Raw genomic sequence first — 18,190 nt, forward strand, 5'->3', positions numbered from 1 at the left:
CTTTAAGACTGCTTTCCATATATAAGTGCTGTCTCATGAGGCAAAGAAGAGAAATGCTGATAACTGGCAAAAGTAAAAGGGATGCCTCAGCCAGGCATGGTGGCCCATTCCTGTAATCCCAGCACTTTGGGAGGCTAAGGAGGGCAGATCACTTGAGGTCAGGAGTTCGAGATCAGCCTAGCCAACATGGTGAAACCCTATGTCTACTAAAAATACAAAAATTAGCTGGGCGTGGTGGCGGGTGCCTGTAATCCCAGCTACTTGGGAAGCTGAGGCTTAAAAGTGGAAGGTGGAGGTTGCAGCGAGCCAAGATGGCACCACTGCACTGCAGCCTGGGTTACAGAGTAAGACTCTGTCTCCAAGGAAAAAAAAAAAAAAGGGATGCCTCAGGTATATTTTTGAACCACAGTGCCAAGAGAGGAATGGTAACCACTCTGTTAAGCTTGGGTTTGGCTTATGTAACTTTTCCAATACAATCCTCAACACAGCCACCAATAGGTAACTGAATTTTGCAAGCACAAAAAAAAAAATTTTTTTTTAATGCATTGGTGATTACATTACAGACCTTTGGATACAACAACAAACAAACTCAATCAAGTTAAATAAAAAAATGAAAAGAAAAAGAAAATAAAGACTTATTGTAAGGATATAAACTGTACAAGGTCAAAGACATCCAAAAGTTGGGGGAGACTAGAATCAGGGCTCATGAGGATTAGACCCGGTATAGGCTCTCAAAGGCCACATAATTTCTGTTTCTCTCTGTAAATCTATTCCCTTTTTTTTTCCCAACCCATTTTACTCTGCTTATTGTCACAAAGACAATATAGCCACAAGTCCCAAATCAGCATGATGATCTCAGTGAAAGAATGAAACCCCAGATCCAAGCACCTATTACCAACGTAAGGGTAAAATTGCTTAGTACAAACAAAGACATTTAGGCCTGACCCACCCAGGGACTGTGGATGAAGTAGGCACTAAAAAACGATCAAAAATTTTACTGTGAGAAACAAAAATGTTAAAAGGATCAACCTATCTTAGTTTCCCTAGATTTGGTTTCCCGGGAATCCAGCCCTTCTGGATTTCTCCCTTGGAATCCCTTTACCCTACTGGTTCTGCCTGCCTGTAGGGCTGACACATCAGGATGAGATAAAAGATGCCTTTTTTACTGGATAGTTTCACCCACTAAGATTGAACCAAGATTAAATCCAAAGCAAAGAGGCAGGATAGGCCTATTTGCTTGGCAGGAGGCGGGGGGAAGCAGCCTTGTAGCTCCATGTGACTTGGCAAGTTTACCAGAGTTTAGGAATTACTTAGATGTCTAAACTAAACTGCTCTTTTGCCTTTGTACATAACCAAAATAATACTAAGTCCATTTGATTATCTATTTCTGGAGTATCTAATTCTCCCTACTGTTACTACCTTAATCTGAGTAGCCATCATCTCTAAACTATATTGCTATATCTCAACCTTCCCACATGGCAGCCAAAATGATCTTTTAAAAACATAAATCTGATATGTCACTTCCCTACTTTAAAACCCTTTATTGGCTCAAAGTCAAATCTAAATCCCTTATTATTTCTACAGAGCTCTACACAACGTGGTCCTAGCCTAGCTCTCTAGGCTCATCTCATGCTACTCTCCCCTTGTTCTTTTCACTCCTGCCCTACTAAATTCCTTGATTACACTGTGCTCCCTTTCACTTCAAAGACACCACACATGCTGTTAGCATTATCTCGAATTACTCTTTTCTCTCTGTCTAACTAACTCCTACTTAACAATTCTGTCTCAATTTAAATGTCACCTCCTCAGGAAGCCTTCCTAGACTTAGCAAACTGGTTAAGAGTGTTTTTTCTTAAACTCACAGAGAAAGCTGTATTTCTTCTTGATGACACTTGGCACATTTATACTTACTTAACATCAGTCTTTCCTGTTCCAAATGCACTTAGTCTATTCAGGCTGCTACAACAAAATACCTTATGACTGGGTAATTTATAAACAACAATAAGAAATTTATTTCTCATAGTTCTGGATGCTGGGAAGTACAAAATCAAGGTGCCAGCAGATTCAACGTCTGATACGAGCCCTGTTCCTTATAAAGATCATCTTTCAGCTGTGTCTTCACATGGTGGAGGGGTAACAGCTCCCACTTCTTTCATTTGTCACTAATCCCACTCATAAGGGCTCCACCTTCCCAACTTAACTACCTCCTAAAGCCCCCACCTCTTAATACTATCACATTGGTGATTAAATTTCAACATATGAATTTTGGGAAGGCACATTCAGGCCACAGCATGTACTATGTACTTCATGAGGGCAGGGAGTGCACCTGTCCTCTTGACCACAACAGTCACAGAGCTTGGCACACAGCATTCAGATACTGTGTGGTGATTCCAAATGAATCCTTCTAAAGGAGCTTTGATCTCATATTATTCCCCTAATCAAAAATCATCAATTTTCCTCATTGCCTAATACATTTAAAAGAAATACTGTATCTTTCCCTACTACTTTGACTTCACACATGTCCTACACTTACATAGCTGTTTAAATTTATTCCCTTCACCGAAATGGCCAACCAGCTGGTAAAATCCATCCCATCCATGAAACACTTCTTCTGCATCCTCCTGAAATCTTCCCTGATCTATCCTCCAAAAGAGATTTGTCCTTATCTGAAGAACCATAATAGTTTTTTGTACTAAGTTCTATTTTTATCACACTCAGTCTATAAATTCCATGAGTGGTAAACGTGTCACACTCAAAAATTAAATCTCCGTACTGAATAAAGTGATAATACCCAATTAATACCCACTGATAATTACCCAATAAATATTTGTTATTTAATTGAATGAGAAATGCAGCACCTGACTTTTAGATTTTTACAAGTTTCAAGTCAATATGAGGTTAAGTTTATTATCCGTTTCAGTGACTGCTATTGAAACTGCTGGATGATAGGAAGATTGAGACCAGAGAGCTCATTACCTGCTTTGAGCATCTGTCTTTTCTAGCTTTTCCTGAAGCTGAATCCAGTCAATCAATGCTTTGAAATCTCTTACATAGTTATCCAGCATCATTAGCACCTCCTAAAAGAAACAAAACAAAAAAAAATTAAATTCCGGTCTGAGACTAAAAATTTTGAAGAAAAAAAAGAGTGAACAACTTAAGAATCAGTAGTTTTTACATTATACTCTTCAATGAAAAAGCTGCATAAGTTACTGATTTTTTTTTCATTCTGTTTGGTAAGATAATAAGAAATATAATAGGTTGAAAGTCTAAAGACCAAGAAATGATATTGATGTTCCTTCTCAAAACCTCCCCCAATAGCCATCCTTTCAACCTTTTTATTATGAATTTTAACATATAGAAAAGTACACTAAACATAAATCCAGCTGCACACTTGTAGTACCAGTCACTCCAGAGGCTGAGGCAGGAGAATTGCTTAAGTCCAGGAGTTCAAGACCAGCCTGGGCAAGATAATAAGATGCCATCTTTAAATAACAATATTACTAAAAATTAACAATGTTTTTCAAGGTTCAACCGCCTGGTAGCGTGTATCAGTACTTCATTTCTTTTTATGGCTGAATGACTGCATGAATATAGTATATTTGTTTATTCATTTATCATTTGATAAATATTTGGGTTGTTTCTACTTTTTGTTTATTATGAATACTGCTGCTATAAAAATTTGTATCCAGGTTTTTCTGTGAACATGTTTTCAATTCTCTTGGGTATATAATTAGAAGTGGATTTGCTGAGTCATATGGTAACTCTAAGTTTAAAGTTAACTACCAAACTTTTCTCCACAGCTGCTGCATCATTTTACATTCCCAGCAGCAATTTATGAGAGTTCCATATTCTTCACATCTTTGCCAAAACTTGCTGCTTTCTGACTTTTTTATCCTAGTCATCCTAAATGAGTGTGAAGTGCTATCATTGGGGGTTATGTGCATTTCTCCAATGACTAATAACTTTGTGCCTCTTTTCATGTACATTAGACATTTGTTTACCTTTTTTTTTTGGAGACGGAGTCTCGCTCTGTCACCCAGGCTGGAGTGCAGTGGTGTGATCTCAGCATCGCGGCTCACTGCAACCTCCACCTCCCAGGTTCAAACGATTCTCCTGCCTCAGCCTCCCAAGTAGCTGGGATTACAGGCACGTGCCACCATGCCCAGCTAATTTTTTGTATTTTTAGTAGAGACGGGGTTTCACTGTGTTAGCCAGGATGGTCTCAATCTCCTGACCTCGTGATCCACCTGCTTCGGCCTCCCAAAGTGCTGGGATTACAGGTGTGATCCACCACACCCAGCCAACATTTGTATATCTTAAAAGAAATGTCTATTCAAATCCTTTGCCCTTTTTTACTGAGTTATTTGTCCTTTTTACTGTTGAGCTGTAAAGTTCTTTATATATTCTAGATATTAGACCTTCATCAACCATATGGCTGACAAACATCTTGTCCCATTATGTGGGTGATTTTTCCATTTGATAGTATCCTTTGACACACACAAGTTTTTAATTTTGATAAAGTTCAATTTATTTTTTCTCTGGCTTTGGGTGTCATAGTCCAAGGTCACAAAGATGTATATGTTTTCTTCAAAGAGTGTTATACTTTCAGCTCTTACATTTAGGCTTTAAACTGTATTCAGTTAATATTTGTATACAGTGCGAGGTAAAAATCCAAATTCATTTGTTGCACACAGATATCCTGGTGTCCTAACACCACTGTTGAAAATACTATTCTTTCCCTCATTAAATAGTTCTGGCACTCATGTCAAAAATCAAATTCATACATAGATGTATGAATTTATTCCAAGGATTTCAAATCTATTTCGTTGATCCATATATCTATCCTACTGCCAGTACCACAGAATTTGATTACTGTGGTTTTGTACTAAGTTTTAAATTCAGGGGGTCTAGGTCCTCAAATGTTGTTCTTTTTTAGGATTGTCTTGGCTATTCTACATACTTTGCATCCCTATATGAATTTAAGATCCACTTGTCCATTTCTCCCAAAAAGGGGGAAGGGAGCAATTGGAATGTTCACAGGTATTGCATTGAATCTGGGTATCACTTTGGGAAATACAGCCATCTTAACACTATGAAGTCTTCTGTTCATGAATTCTGAATATCTTTTCCTTTAATTAGGTTTCTCTTATTTCTTACAATGATTTTTCATAGTTTCTTTCAATTATATTTTATATTTTGTGTGTACATCTTACACTACTTTAAATTTATGCCTAAATATTTTATTGTTTTTGATGTGAATGTAACTGCTTTCTTAATTTCATTTTTGGATTGTTTACTCCTAGTGTATAAAAATACAACTGATTTTTGAGTGTCCATCTTGTATCCTATAATCTTGCTAAACTTGTTTATTAGCTCTAATAATTGGGGGGCAGGTGTCTTTAAGGGTTCTTTATATATAGAATCATGTCATCTGCAAGTACAGTTTTACTTCTTCCTTTCCATCTAGATGTTTTCTATTATGTTTTCTTGTCTAATTGCCCTGGCTAGAACCTTTAGTACAATATTGCATGTAAGTGGCAAGAAAAGACATCACTGTCCTGTTCCTGATCTTACCCAATGGGAAAGCTTTCAGTCTTTCACCATTAAGCATGACATTAACTGTGGATTTTTCATAGATACTCTTTATCAGGTTAAGGAATTTCCCTGTTGAATGTTTTTATCATGAAATGGTATTGGCTTTTGTCAAATGCCTTTTCTGCACCAACTGAGATAATCTGTGATCTTTTTCCATTCATTCTATTAATACATTCTATTATGTTTATTGATTTTCATATGCTCAACCACTCTTACCTTCCTGGACTAAATCCCACTGGGTCATGATGTTATAGACCTTTTTATGTGCTGCTAGATTTGGTTTGCTATTACTCTGTTGAGAATTTTTATGTCTGTATTTGTAAAAAATATTGCTTAACTAACATTATTTATTTTTTTATTTTTTTTTTTACTTTTTTTTATTATACTTTAAGTTTTAGGGTACATGTGCACATTGTGCAGGTTAGTTACATATGTATACATGTGCCATGCTGGTGCGCTGCACCCACTAACTCGTCATCTAGCATTAGGTATATCTCCTAATGCTATCCCTCCCCCCTCCCCCCACCCCACAACAGTCCCCAGAATGTGATATTAACTAACATTATTTTTAACTTCAATGTTTAGAATAATTCACTCGAAAAATCACTAAAGTTGGGAATTATTTGGGTGATGGATTTTTTAATTATAAACTCAGTTGCCAGTTATAAAGCTACGTAGGTTTTCAATTTCTTATGTCCGTTTTTATTGTTTTTCTAAGAATTAATACTTTTTGTGTAAATTTTCATTTTACAAAAGGAATCCCAGTTCTCCCACTATATGTGGTCCAACTTCACAAATAGTGTCCCAACTTCTATGATTCCCAACAGAATTGTAGATACCTCCATCACCTAACTGACAGCAGAAGGGACTCAGTATTCTGAGTCTCCTGGGATCCCAGAGAATAAAGAGGTGATTTTCAACAGGTGTGTAAGCACTTCCAGCAGCTAACCTCCTGAGCACAGGAAAGAGAAAAAGGGCCAAAACTACTAGCCCCCAGTTTCTCCACAGAAAGGGTTTGTCTGCATACTTTTCCAGCTGCAGCCTGAGGGTTTGGGCTTATAACTAGCCTGCATCCGGAAGCCAGTGGAGCAGGTAAACAACAGACCTCCAGAAGCCTCAAGGGGCTTATGGGTACCTGCTGCCCCTTTTCCCCCTGCCTTGCTCCAGCAATAAAACTAGGTTTGCAGATTTTCCCTGAAAGGAGTTTACATGTACATGGCATGCCCCAACTTTCACAGCTCCCACCCAAAGGACTGGCTCCTAAATCACCTAGCCCTGGGAGTTGATGAGGCTCTGCATTTGTGAATCTCCTTAAACTATAAAGAGCAAAGAGCTGCTTTTTAAACAGGTAGGGCTCCAACAGATCTCCTCCCAAGGTCAGCGCTGAGCTAAAAAGCAAAAACTCCTGACTCCCAATTTCTCCCTAAAGGAAACTGACTACACACCTAATGTCCTGACTTCTCCAGCTGCTACCTGAAACTGCAGGAAATTAGCAGTCTTCTGGGACCATAAATGTGCATGTGGGGACTATCCACAACTTCACCTGCTGGCATGCTCCAGATATAAAGCGAAGTCTCCAGTTAACCTGCCTATCTCCAAGAGCATATAGATTAGGCATCTGCCAGGCCCCTGGGAGCAACAAAGTACAAAGCAATGGGTCAAAAGACTGTGCAGTCTGAACAAGAATATGGCATCACTGCAGATCCTCTCCCCAGCTTAATGTAAAGAAAATGAGAGAAAAACTCCAGCTCCTAGCTTCTCCCTGAGAAATAAGAAACTGGAACACATATTTAATACCTCAACTTTTCCAGCTGGATCTTGAGAGATGGGTTTCTAACTTGCTTGTCTCAGGATACTAACAGGACTTGGCATACCCTAATCTGGGGACCACTAAGAACAAAGACTGCAGTTCAGATCAGCACAAAGGTTTGAGGGGCACCTAGAAAAACTAGCTGAGCTGACAGGTAAGATCCATCTCCTACAGAAGGCCAGTATGACAAGACTAGGAAAGGCAGTTGCCTCACCTAATGCACAGAAACAAACACTAAGGGTCAAAGAAAATGAAGAAACAGGTATACAAGTTCCAAATAAAAGAGCAAGATAAACCTCCAGAAACTGATCCTAATGAACTGCCAATATGTGACTTATCACATACAGAATTCAAAAGAACAGTCATAAAGAAGTTCGCCAAGGTCAGAAGGAGTAATGCATAAAACTAGCTAAAAATTTCTGCCAAGAGACAGAAAATACAAAAAGTACCAAACAGAAATCATATAGCTGAAGAACATAATACTCAACTAAAAATTTTAATATAGGGGTTAAACAGCAGACTAGATTAAGCAGAAAAAGGATCAGGAACTCTAAGACAGGTCATCAGAAATCATTTAAGATGAGGAATAAAAGGAAAACATGACAAAGAGTAAAGAAAGCTAAAAGGACTTACAGAGCAGCATGAAGCAGAAGTAAATATGCATTATTGGAGTTACAAAAGAAGAAGAGAAAGTGACAGAAGGCTTATTCAAAGAAATGATGGCTGAAAACTTCCCAAACCTGGGTGAGGAACTAGAAATCAGAATCAAAATCCAGAAAGCCCAAATAACTAGACGAATCCAGAGATATCTACACTGAGACACATTATAATCAAATTGTCAAAAGTTAAAGACAAAGACAGACTTATGAAGACAGTAAAACAAAAGTTACTTATTACACACACAGGGGCCCCCATAACACTATCAGTAGATTTTTTAGCAGAACTTTGCAACCCATAAAGGCTGAAGTGATAAATTCAAAGTACTGAACGAAAAAGAAAGTGTCAACCAAGAAAATTATACCCAGAAAATCTGTCCTTCAAAAATTAATTAGTGATAAAGACTTCCAAAGACAAACAAAAGCTGATGGAGTTAATCACTACTATACTTGATTTACAAGAAAAGCTAAAAAAGTTGCTCACATTGAAACAAAAATAAACTAAATAGCAACATGAAAGCATAAGTAAGAAATTCATTGGAAAACAAAATATATAAAGAATAAAAGAACATTTTATGACTATAACAGTGGTGGGCATATCAATTATAATCCTATTATAAAAGATAAGAGATAAAAGTATTAAAAACAATTATAACTAAATTTAAATTATGTTAATGGGCACAATATAAATAATTATAAATTGTGACATCAATACTATTTATAATGTGGAAGGAAGAGACATAAAAGGAGAGACTTCTTGAATGCAAGGGAAGTCAAGGTGTTATCAGCTTAAAATAGATCGTTATAACAATAAAATATTTTACATAAGCACCCTGGTAACCACAAAGAAAATGCCTAAACAAATTACACAAAAGAAAGAGGAAGGAATCAAAATCTAGCAATACAAAAACACACACACACACACACACAAAAGAAGAGAGCAAGTGAGAAAAACAAGGACAAAAATATCATAAGACAAACACAAAACAGTTAATTAAAAGGTAGCAATAAATCCTTATCAATAATTATTTTAAATGTAAACAAACTAAACTCCCTGATAAAAAAAATACAGTGTGACTAAATTATTTGGGGTTAAATAATGGTCAAAAATAATGGTTAAAAAACAAACTATATGCTAGCTACAAGAACCCCCTTAAGATTCAAGAACACAAAGAGACAAAGTGAAAACATGGAAAAAGATATTGTAAGCAAATGGAAACCAAAAGAAAGTAGAAATGACTAAATTATCAAAGTAGAATGTAAGGAAAAAACTGTCTCCAGAGAAATGAAGGTCCTTACATAACAATAAAAGGGTCAATTCAACAGGAAGACACAACAATTTTAAGTATATTTGCACCTAACATCAAAGCACTTAAAATAATAAAGCAAATACTGATGGATCTGAAAGAAGAAATTGACTGCAATTCAATAATAGAAGACTGCAATGTCTCACTTTCAATAATAGATAGAATTTACAAAAAAAAAAGACAACGAAACAATACAAACCAAATAAACTTAACAAACATAGAATTAGCAGGAAAATACACATTTTTCTCAAGTGCACACATATTCTTCAGGGCAGATCACAAAACAAGTTAGGTCTCAAAAAAGTCTTAACAAATTAAAATCATACCAAGTATGTTTTCCAACTGCAATTGAATGAAACTAGAAATCAGTAATAGCAAGAAAAAAAAAAAAGGCAGTGAGGAGTCACAGAAACATGGAAATTAAATGAGACACTCTTGAACCAATGGGGCAAAAAAGAAACCAAAAGAAAATTTTTAAAATATCTTGAGACAAATAAAAAGAGAACTTACAAAAATATGTGATGCAGCAAAGCAGTATAAAAAGGAGGTTTGGGCCAGGCGCGGTGGCTCATGCCTGTAATCCCAGCGCTTTGGGAGCCCAAGGCTGGTGGATCACCTGAAGTTGGGAGTTCAAGACCAGCCTGATCAACATGGAGAAACCCCTCACTACTAAAAATACAAAATTAGTTGGGGTGCTGGCGCATGCCTGAAATCCCAGCTACTCAGGAGGCTGAGGCAGGAGAATCACTTGAACCCAGGAGGCGGAGGTTGCGGTGAGCTGAGATCGCGCCATTGCACTCCAGCCTGGGCAACAAGAGTGAAACTCTGCCTCAAAAAAAAAAATAAAAAAATAAAAAAAATAAAATAAAAAAGGGAAAACAAAACAAAACAAAAAAGTAAAAAGGAGGTTTGTAGCTATAAATACCTATATTGAAGAAGAAATATCTAAAATAAACAACCTAACTTTACAACTCAAGAAACTAGGAAAAAAACAAACTAAACCCAAAGTTAGCAGAAGGAAGAAAATAAAGGTAACAATAGAAATAAATCAAATATAGAAAAACATCTATAGCCGGGCATAGCGGCTCATTCCTGTAATCCTAACACTTTGGGAGGCCGAGGCAGGCAGATCACTTGAGGTCAGGAGTTCGAGACCAACCTGGCCAGTATGGTGAAACCCTGTCTCTATTAAAAATATAAAAATTAGCCAGGCGTGGTGACAGGTACCTGTAATCCCAGCTACTCAGGAGGCTGAGGTGGGCGAATCATTTGAATCCGGGAGGCCGAAGTTGCAGTGAGCCAAGATTGTGCCACTGCACCCCAGCCTGGGTGACAAAGCGAGACTCCGTCTCAAGAAAAAAAAAAACAAAAAACAAAAATTAGCTGGACATGGTGGCATGCGCCTGTAATTCCAGCTATTTGGGAGGCTGAGCACGAGAATCACTTGAACCTGGGAGGCAGTGGGTGCAGTGAGCCACGACTATGCAACTGCACTCCAGCCTGGGTGACAGAGTGAGACTCTGAAAAAAAAAAAGAAAGAAAGAAAGACAGACATCAATAAAACAAAGAGTTGGTTGTATTTTTTAAAACGGCAAAACCTTAGGGTGAAAAAAAGAGATGACTCATCGGAAACATAAAGAGGGACAATACAACAGACGCCTTGAAAATATAAAAGATCATAAAAGTTGATTATGAACAATTATATACCAATACATATATAACCTAAGGAAACAGTATGTTCCTAGAAACATACAACACGCCAAAGCTGAATTAAGAAGAAACAGAAAGCCTAAACATGCCAGTAACAAAATGACTGAAATAGTATCAAAAACTTCCCAATGAAGAAAAGCCCAAAACCAGATATCTTCAGAGCCGAATTCTACCAAACATTCAAAAAAATTAGTATCAATCCTTCTTAAATACTTCCAGAAAAAAAAAAAAGTAAAGGGAAGAGTTTCAATTTCATACATGAGATCAATTTCATCCTGATATCAAAGTCAGAAAAAGATAACACAAAAAATGATGAATATACACACAAAAATGCTCAATACTAGGGAACCAAATTCAACAATACATCAAAAAGATAATATACCATAACCAAGTGAGATTAATCCCTGAGCTGCAAGGATGGTTCAACACATGCAAATCAATCAATGAGATGCAACACATTAGCACAATGATAGGCAAGAAAGCATATAATCATCTCAACAGACACAGAAAAAGCATCTGGCAGAGTTCAATATCCTTTCACTAAAAAAAAAAAAAAAAAAAAAAAAAAAATTCAACAAAATAGGTATAGAAGGAAATTTCCTCAATATAGTAGAAGTCATGTATGAAAAGCGAACAGCTAACATCATAATCAACAGTGATCAATATCAACATAATAACACTTTTCATCTAAGATCTAGTACCAGGCAAGGATGCCCACTCTGGCCATTTCTAGTCAATGTAGTACTGAAAGTACTAGCAAGAGCAATCGGACCAAAAAAAAAAGAGAAAGAAACAAAAGGCATTCAAATCAGAAATAATGAAGTAAAATTATCCATGGTTGCATTTGAATTGATTCTATATGCAGGAAAATGCTACAGGTGTCACACACAAAAAAAGGTCAGAACTTCTAAATGAAAAGTAGCAGGATACAAAAATCAACATTCAAAAAATCTGTTGCATTTCTTTGCATTAATAACAATCTATGTTAAAAAGAAATTTTCAAAATCCTATTTATAATAGCATCAAAAGAATCAAATACTTAGGAATAAATATAATATAACCAAGGAAGTGCAAGATCTGTACACTGAAAACTATAAAACATTGATTAAAGAAACTGAAGCAGATGCAAATAAACAGAAAGCTATTCCATGTTTATGGGTTGTAAAAATTAATACTGTTAAAACATTCATACAGGCTGGGTGCAGTCGCTCACACCTGTAATCCTAGCACTTTGGGAGGCCAAGGTGGGCAGATTACTTGAGGTCAGGGGTTCGAGATCTGCCTGGCCAACATGGTGAAACCCCGTCTCTACTAAAATTACAAAAATTAGCTGGGCATGGTGGCAGGTGCCTATAATCCCACATACCCGGGAGGCTGAGGCAGGAGAATTGTTTGAACCTGGGAGGCGTAGGCTGCAGTGAGCCGAGATTACGCCACCGCACTCCAGCCTGGGCGTCAGGGCGAGACTCCATCTCAAAAAAAAAAAAAAAATTCATACTATCCAAAGTGACATGCTCAATGCAATCACTACCAAATTGTACTGGCATTTTTCACAGAAATAGAAAAAACAATGCTAAAATTTGTATGGAACTACAAAAAACTTTAAATAGCCAAAGCAATGTGGAGAGAGAAAAATTAAATTGGAGGCATCACATTTCCTGACTGTAGATTATACTACAAATCAACAGTAATCTAAACTGTAATGACAGGCATACAGACAGACATGAAGACCAACAGAACAACGAAACATAACAGAAAGCCCAGAAATAAACCCAAGCATATACGGTCAACTAATTTTCAACAAGACCACCAAAAAAACACAATGAGAAAAGGATAAACTCTTCAATAGTGTTGGGAAAACTGAATAACCACATGTAAAAGAAGGAACTAGACCCTTATCTTACACCATACGCAAAAATAAACTCAAAATGCATTAAAGACGTAAACATGAGACCTGAAACTATAAAACTTCTAGAAGAAAACAAAAGGAAAAGTTCCTTAATAGTGACCTCAAGCAATAATTTTTTTGGTATCATACCAAAAATTCACGCAACAAAAGCGAAAATATCCAAGTGAGACTACATCAAAATAAAAACTTGCCTACAAATAAAAAGAAGACATTTAACAGAATGAAAAAGCAGGCTACAGACTGAGAAAAATATTTGCAAACCCTGTATATGATAAGGGGTTAATATCCAAACTATATAAGGAACTCACACAATTCAATAACAGGAAACAACAGATTTAAAAATGGGCAAAGAATCTGAAGAAGTTTTTTTCCAAAGAAAACATAAAAATGGCTAATAAGCATAAGAAAAAGTGCTCAACATCAGTAATCATCATGGAAATGCAAATTAAAACCAAAAAAAAAAATCACCTCACATCTGTTAGAAGAGCTATTATCAAAAAGATAAGAGATAATAACAACTGTTGGCCAGGGTGTGAAGAAAACCCTTGTACACTATTTGTGGAAATGTAAACTGGTATAACCATTATGGAAAACAGTATGAAAGTTTCTCAAAAAATTAAAAATACAACTACCATATGACCCAAAAATCCCTCTTCTGAGTAGATATCCAAAGAAAATGAAATCAGCACCTCATAGAGACATCTGCACTCCTACTCCTATGTTTATTTGCAGCATTATTCACAATAGCCAAGATATGGAAACAACCTTAAGTGTCCATCAATGGATAAATGGGTAAAGAAACTGTGGTGTATATATACACACACATACATACAGTCAAGCATCACTTAACAACAGAGATATACTGAGAAACGCATTGTTAGGCAATTTCATCATTGTGCGACCATCAGAGTGTACTTACAAAAACATGGATGGTACAGCCTACTACACACCTACATTATATGGCATGGCCTATTGCTCCTAGGCTACAAACCTGTATGGCAGGAACCTGACCCGCACAACAGGAGGTGAGCAGTGGGCCAGTAAACATTACCACCTGAGCTCCACCTCCTGTCAGATCAGGAGCAGCATTAGATTCCCATAGTAGCACAAACCCTATTGTGAGCTGCACATGTGAAGGATCTAGGTTGAGTGCTCCTTAGGTCAGTCTAATGCCTGATCATCTGAGGTGGAACAGTTTCATCCTGAAACTACCCCTGCCACACCGACCCCAGTCCGTTGAAATATTGTCTTCCACAAAAACAGTCCCTGGTGCCAAAAAGGTTGGGGACTACTGCTGTACAGCATGTTACTATACTGAATACTACAGGCGAGAGTAACACAATGTTAAGTATCTGTGCATCTAAACACAGAAAATCTACAGTAAAAATACGTTGCAAAATATTTTTAAAATGATACACCAGTAGCATTTACCATGAATGGAGTTTATAGGACTGAAAGTTGCTCTGGGTAAGGGAGGGTGAGGGAGGGAGTAAAGGAGAGAATGGTGAGTGAAGGCCTAGGACATTAGTGTATGCTGCTGAGACTTTATAAACTACACATTTAGACTACACAAAATCCATACAAAAATTTTCTGTCTTCCTAATAAATTAACCTTAGCTTACTACAATCTTTTTACTTTATAAACCTTTTAGTATTTTTTAAACTCTGACATTTGTAATAACACTTAGCTTAAAACACAAACACATTGTACAATTGTACAAAAATATCTTTATAACCTCATTCTATAAGCTTTTTTCTAACATTTTTTTTCCTTTTTAACTTTTGTTAAAAATGAAGACACGAACACACACATTAGCCTAGGCCTACCCAGGATCAGGATCTTCCACCTCCACATATTGTCCCACTGCAAGGTCTTCAAGAGCAAGAAAATAACATGTATGGGAGCTATCATCTCCTGATGACAATGCTTTATCCTGGAATACCACCTAAGGACCTGCCAAAGGCTGTTTTACAGTTAGCTTTCTTTTTGTAAGCAGAAGGAATACATTCTAAAATAACAATAGTATAAAAATACATAAGCCAGTAACATAATTTTTTTTTTTTTTGAGATGGAGTCTCACTCTGTTGCCCAGGCTGGAGTGCAGTGGCGCTATCTCGGCTCACTGCAAGCTCCACCTCCCAGGTTCACGCCAGTCTCCTGCCTCAGCCTCCCGAGTAGCTGGGACTACAGGCGCCCGCCACGATGCCCAGCTAATTTTTTTTTGTATTTTTGTATTTTTAGTACAGACGGTGTTAGCCAGGATGGTCTCGATCTCCTGACCTCGTGATCCACCCGCCTTGGCCTCCCAAAGTGCTGGGATTACAGGCGTGAGCCACCGTGCCTGGCTGCCAGTAACATAATTTATTATCATCAAGTACTGTGTACTGTACACAACTGTATGCACTATACTTCCATGCAACTGGTAGCACCATAGGCTTGTTTCTATCAGCATCATCACAAACACTGAGTAGTATATTGTGCTACAACATTATGACAGCTATGACATCACTAGGTGACAAGAATCTTTCTGGTCCATTATAATCTTATGAAACCACCATTGTAGGTCAGCTGTTGATTGAAACACTGTTATGCAGCACATGACTGTACAATGAAATATTATTCCACCTTTAAAAAGGAGATCCTGACATTTGCAACAATATGAATAAACCTCAAGGACATTGTGCTATGTGAAATAAGCCAGACCTACGAAGAAAAATAGTGTATGATCTCATTTATATATATATAATCTAAACAAAGTCAAATACGTAGAAAGAAAGGGACAATCAGTGGTTGGTTAACAAGGTCAGGGGGAGGAAGGAAATAGGGAGATGTAGATTAAAGGATACAAACTTCTAATTACGTAGGATGAACAGGTCTACAAATCTAATATACAGCATGAGGGCACTAGTTAATGATAACGTATTGTATACGAAAAATTCACTAAAAGAGTAGTTTTGTTACTCTTACCACACACACAAAAAGGTAACTATGTGAGGTGATAGGTTCATTTGCTAGACTGCAGTAATCATTTCACCACATATATGTATGTCAAAACATGTTATAAATCTCAAATATATATAACAAATATATATGTAAATAAACAGAATACCATTTACATTAACACCCCAAAATATGAAATACTTAGGTACAAATCTAACAAAATATGTATAAGATCTATATTAGGAAAACAACAAAACTCTGATAAAAAAATTAGAAAACTAAATAAATGGAAAGATAATCCATGGATAGGATGACTCAATATTGTCAAAATGTCAGTCAGTTCTTTCAAACCTGATTTATAAATTCAATGCAATCTCAATCAAAATCCCAGCAAGTTAAGCTGATTCTAAAGTTTATATGCAGAAGCAAAAGACTCAGTAGAGCCAATACAATTTTGAAGAACAAAGCTGGTGGACTAACACTACCCAATGTCAAGAAATACTAAAAAGCTATAGTAATCAAGACAGGGTGGTACTAGGATAAAAGACCAACAGGTCAACGGAACAGAACAAAGAGCTCAGAAACAGACCCACATAAATATAATCAACTGATCTTTGACTAACGTACAAAGCCAATACAAGGGAATAAAGATTGTTTTTCAACACATGATGCTAGAACAAATGGGACATCACATGCAAAAACTAATGAATCTAGACACAGAACTTATAATCTTCACAAAAATTAACTCAAATTGGATACTAGACCCAACTGTAAAATACAAAACTATACAACTCCTAAAGTATAACTTGCAGGGAAAAAACCTAGATGGTCTTGGATGCAACAATGAATTGTTAGATATAACACCAAAGGCACAGTCCATGAATGAAAAAATTGATAAGCTGGACCTCATTAAAATCAAAAACTTCTGCTCTGCAAAAAACAATATTGAGAGAATAAGACAAGCCACAGACAGGGAGAAAATATTTGCAAAAGACATATAAGAGACACTGTTATCCAAAACATACAAAAAACTCTTAAAACTCAACAATAAGGGGGGTGGAGCCAAGATGGCCGAATAGGAACAGCTCCAGTCTACAGCTCCCAGCGTGAGCGACGCAGAAGACGGGTGATTTCTGCATTTCCAACTGAGGTACCGGGTTCATCTCACTGGGGAGTGCCGGACAGTGGGTGCAGGACAGTGGGTGCAGCACACCGTGCATGAGCCAAAGTAGGGCAAGGCATTGCCTCACCAGGGAAGTGCAAGGGGTCAGGGAATTCCCTTTCCTAGTCAAAGAAAGGGGTGACAGACGGCACCTGGAAAATCGGGTCACTCCCACGCTAATACTGCGCTTTTCCAACAGGCTTAACAAACGGCACACCAGGAGATTATACACCGCACCTGGCTCGGAGGGTCCTACGCCCACGGAGCCTCCCTCATTGCTAGCACAGCACTCAGAGATCAAACTGCAAGGCAGCAGCCAGGCTGGGGGAGGGGCACCCACCATTGCCAAGACTTGAGTAGGTAAACAAAGCGGCCGGGAAGCTCAAACTGGGTGGAGCCCACCACTGCTCAAGGAGGCCTGCCTGCCTCTGTGGGCTCCACATCTGGGGGCAGGGCACAGACAAACAAAAAGCAGCAGTAGCCTCTGCAGACTTTAATGTCCCTCTCTGACAGCTTTGAAGACAGTAGTGGTTCTCCCAGCACGCAGCTTGAGATCTGAGAACAGGCAGACTGCCTCCTCAAGTGGGTCCCTGATCCCCAAGTAGCCTAACTGGGAGCCACCCCCCAGTAGGGGCGGACTGACACCTCACATGGCTGGGTACTCCTCTGAGACAAAACTTCCAGAGGAATGATCAGGCAGCAGCATTTGCAGTTCACCAATATGCTCTGTTCTGCAGCCACTGCTGCTGATACCCAGGCAAACAGGGTCTGGAATGGACCTCCAGCAAACTCCAATAGACCTGCAGCTGAGGGTCCTGACTGTTAGAAGGAAAACTAACAAACAGAAAGAACATCCACACCAAAAACCCATCTGTACATCATCATCATCAAAGACCAAAGGTAGATAAAACCACAAAGATAGGGAAAAAACAGAGCAGAAAAACCGGAAACTCTAAAAATCAGAGTGCCTCTCCTCCTCCAAAGGAACGCAGCTCCTCACCAGCAACAGAACAAAGCTGGACGGAGAATGACTTTGACCAGTTGAGAGAGGAAGGCTTTTGCACAGCAAAAGAAACCACCATCAGAGTGAACAGGCAACC

General features: G+C 37.8%; 1 protein-coding gene across 13 annotated transcripts in view; it reads right to left on the minus strand.

The window, feature by feature from the left end:
- SCAPER (S-phase cyclin A associated protein in the ER) overlaps nucleotides 1–18,190 on the minus strand; it is a 556,007-nt gene that overhangs the window by 453,636 nt on the left and 84,181 nt on the right. For all 13 annotated transcript variants that reach the window (XM_063699056.1, XM_063699058.1, XM_063699055.1 and 10 more), the window contains one exon: nucleotides 2,977–3,077. In XM_063699056.1, coding sequence (XP_063555126.1) covers nucleotides 2,977–3,068 — 92 coding nt within the window. In that variant the 5' untranslated portion in view covers nucleotides 3,069–3,077. The remainder of the gene's footprint in view (nucleotides 1–2,976; nucleotides 3,078–18,190) is intronic.

The sequence above is a fragment of the Gorilla gorilla genome, chromosome 16 (assembly GCF_029281585.2).
Source record: "Gorilla gorilla gorilla isolate KB3781 chromosome 16, NHGRI_mGorGor1-v2.1_pri, whole genome shotgun sequence".
NCBI lineage: Eukaryota > Metazoa > Chordata > Mammalia > Primates > Hominidae > Gorilla > Gorilla gorilla.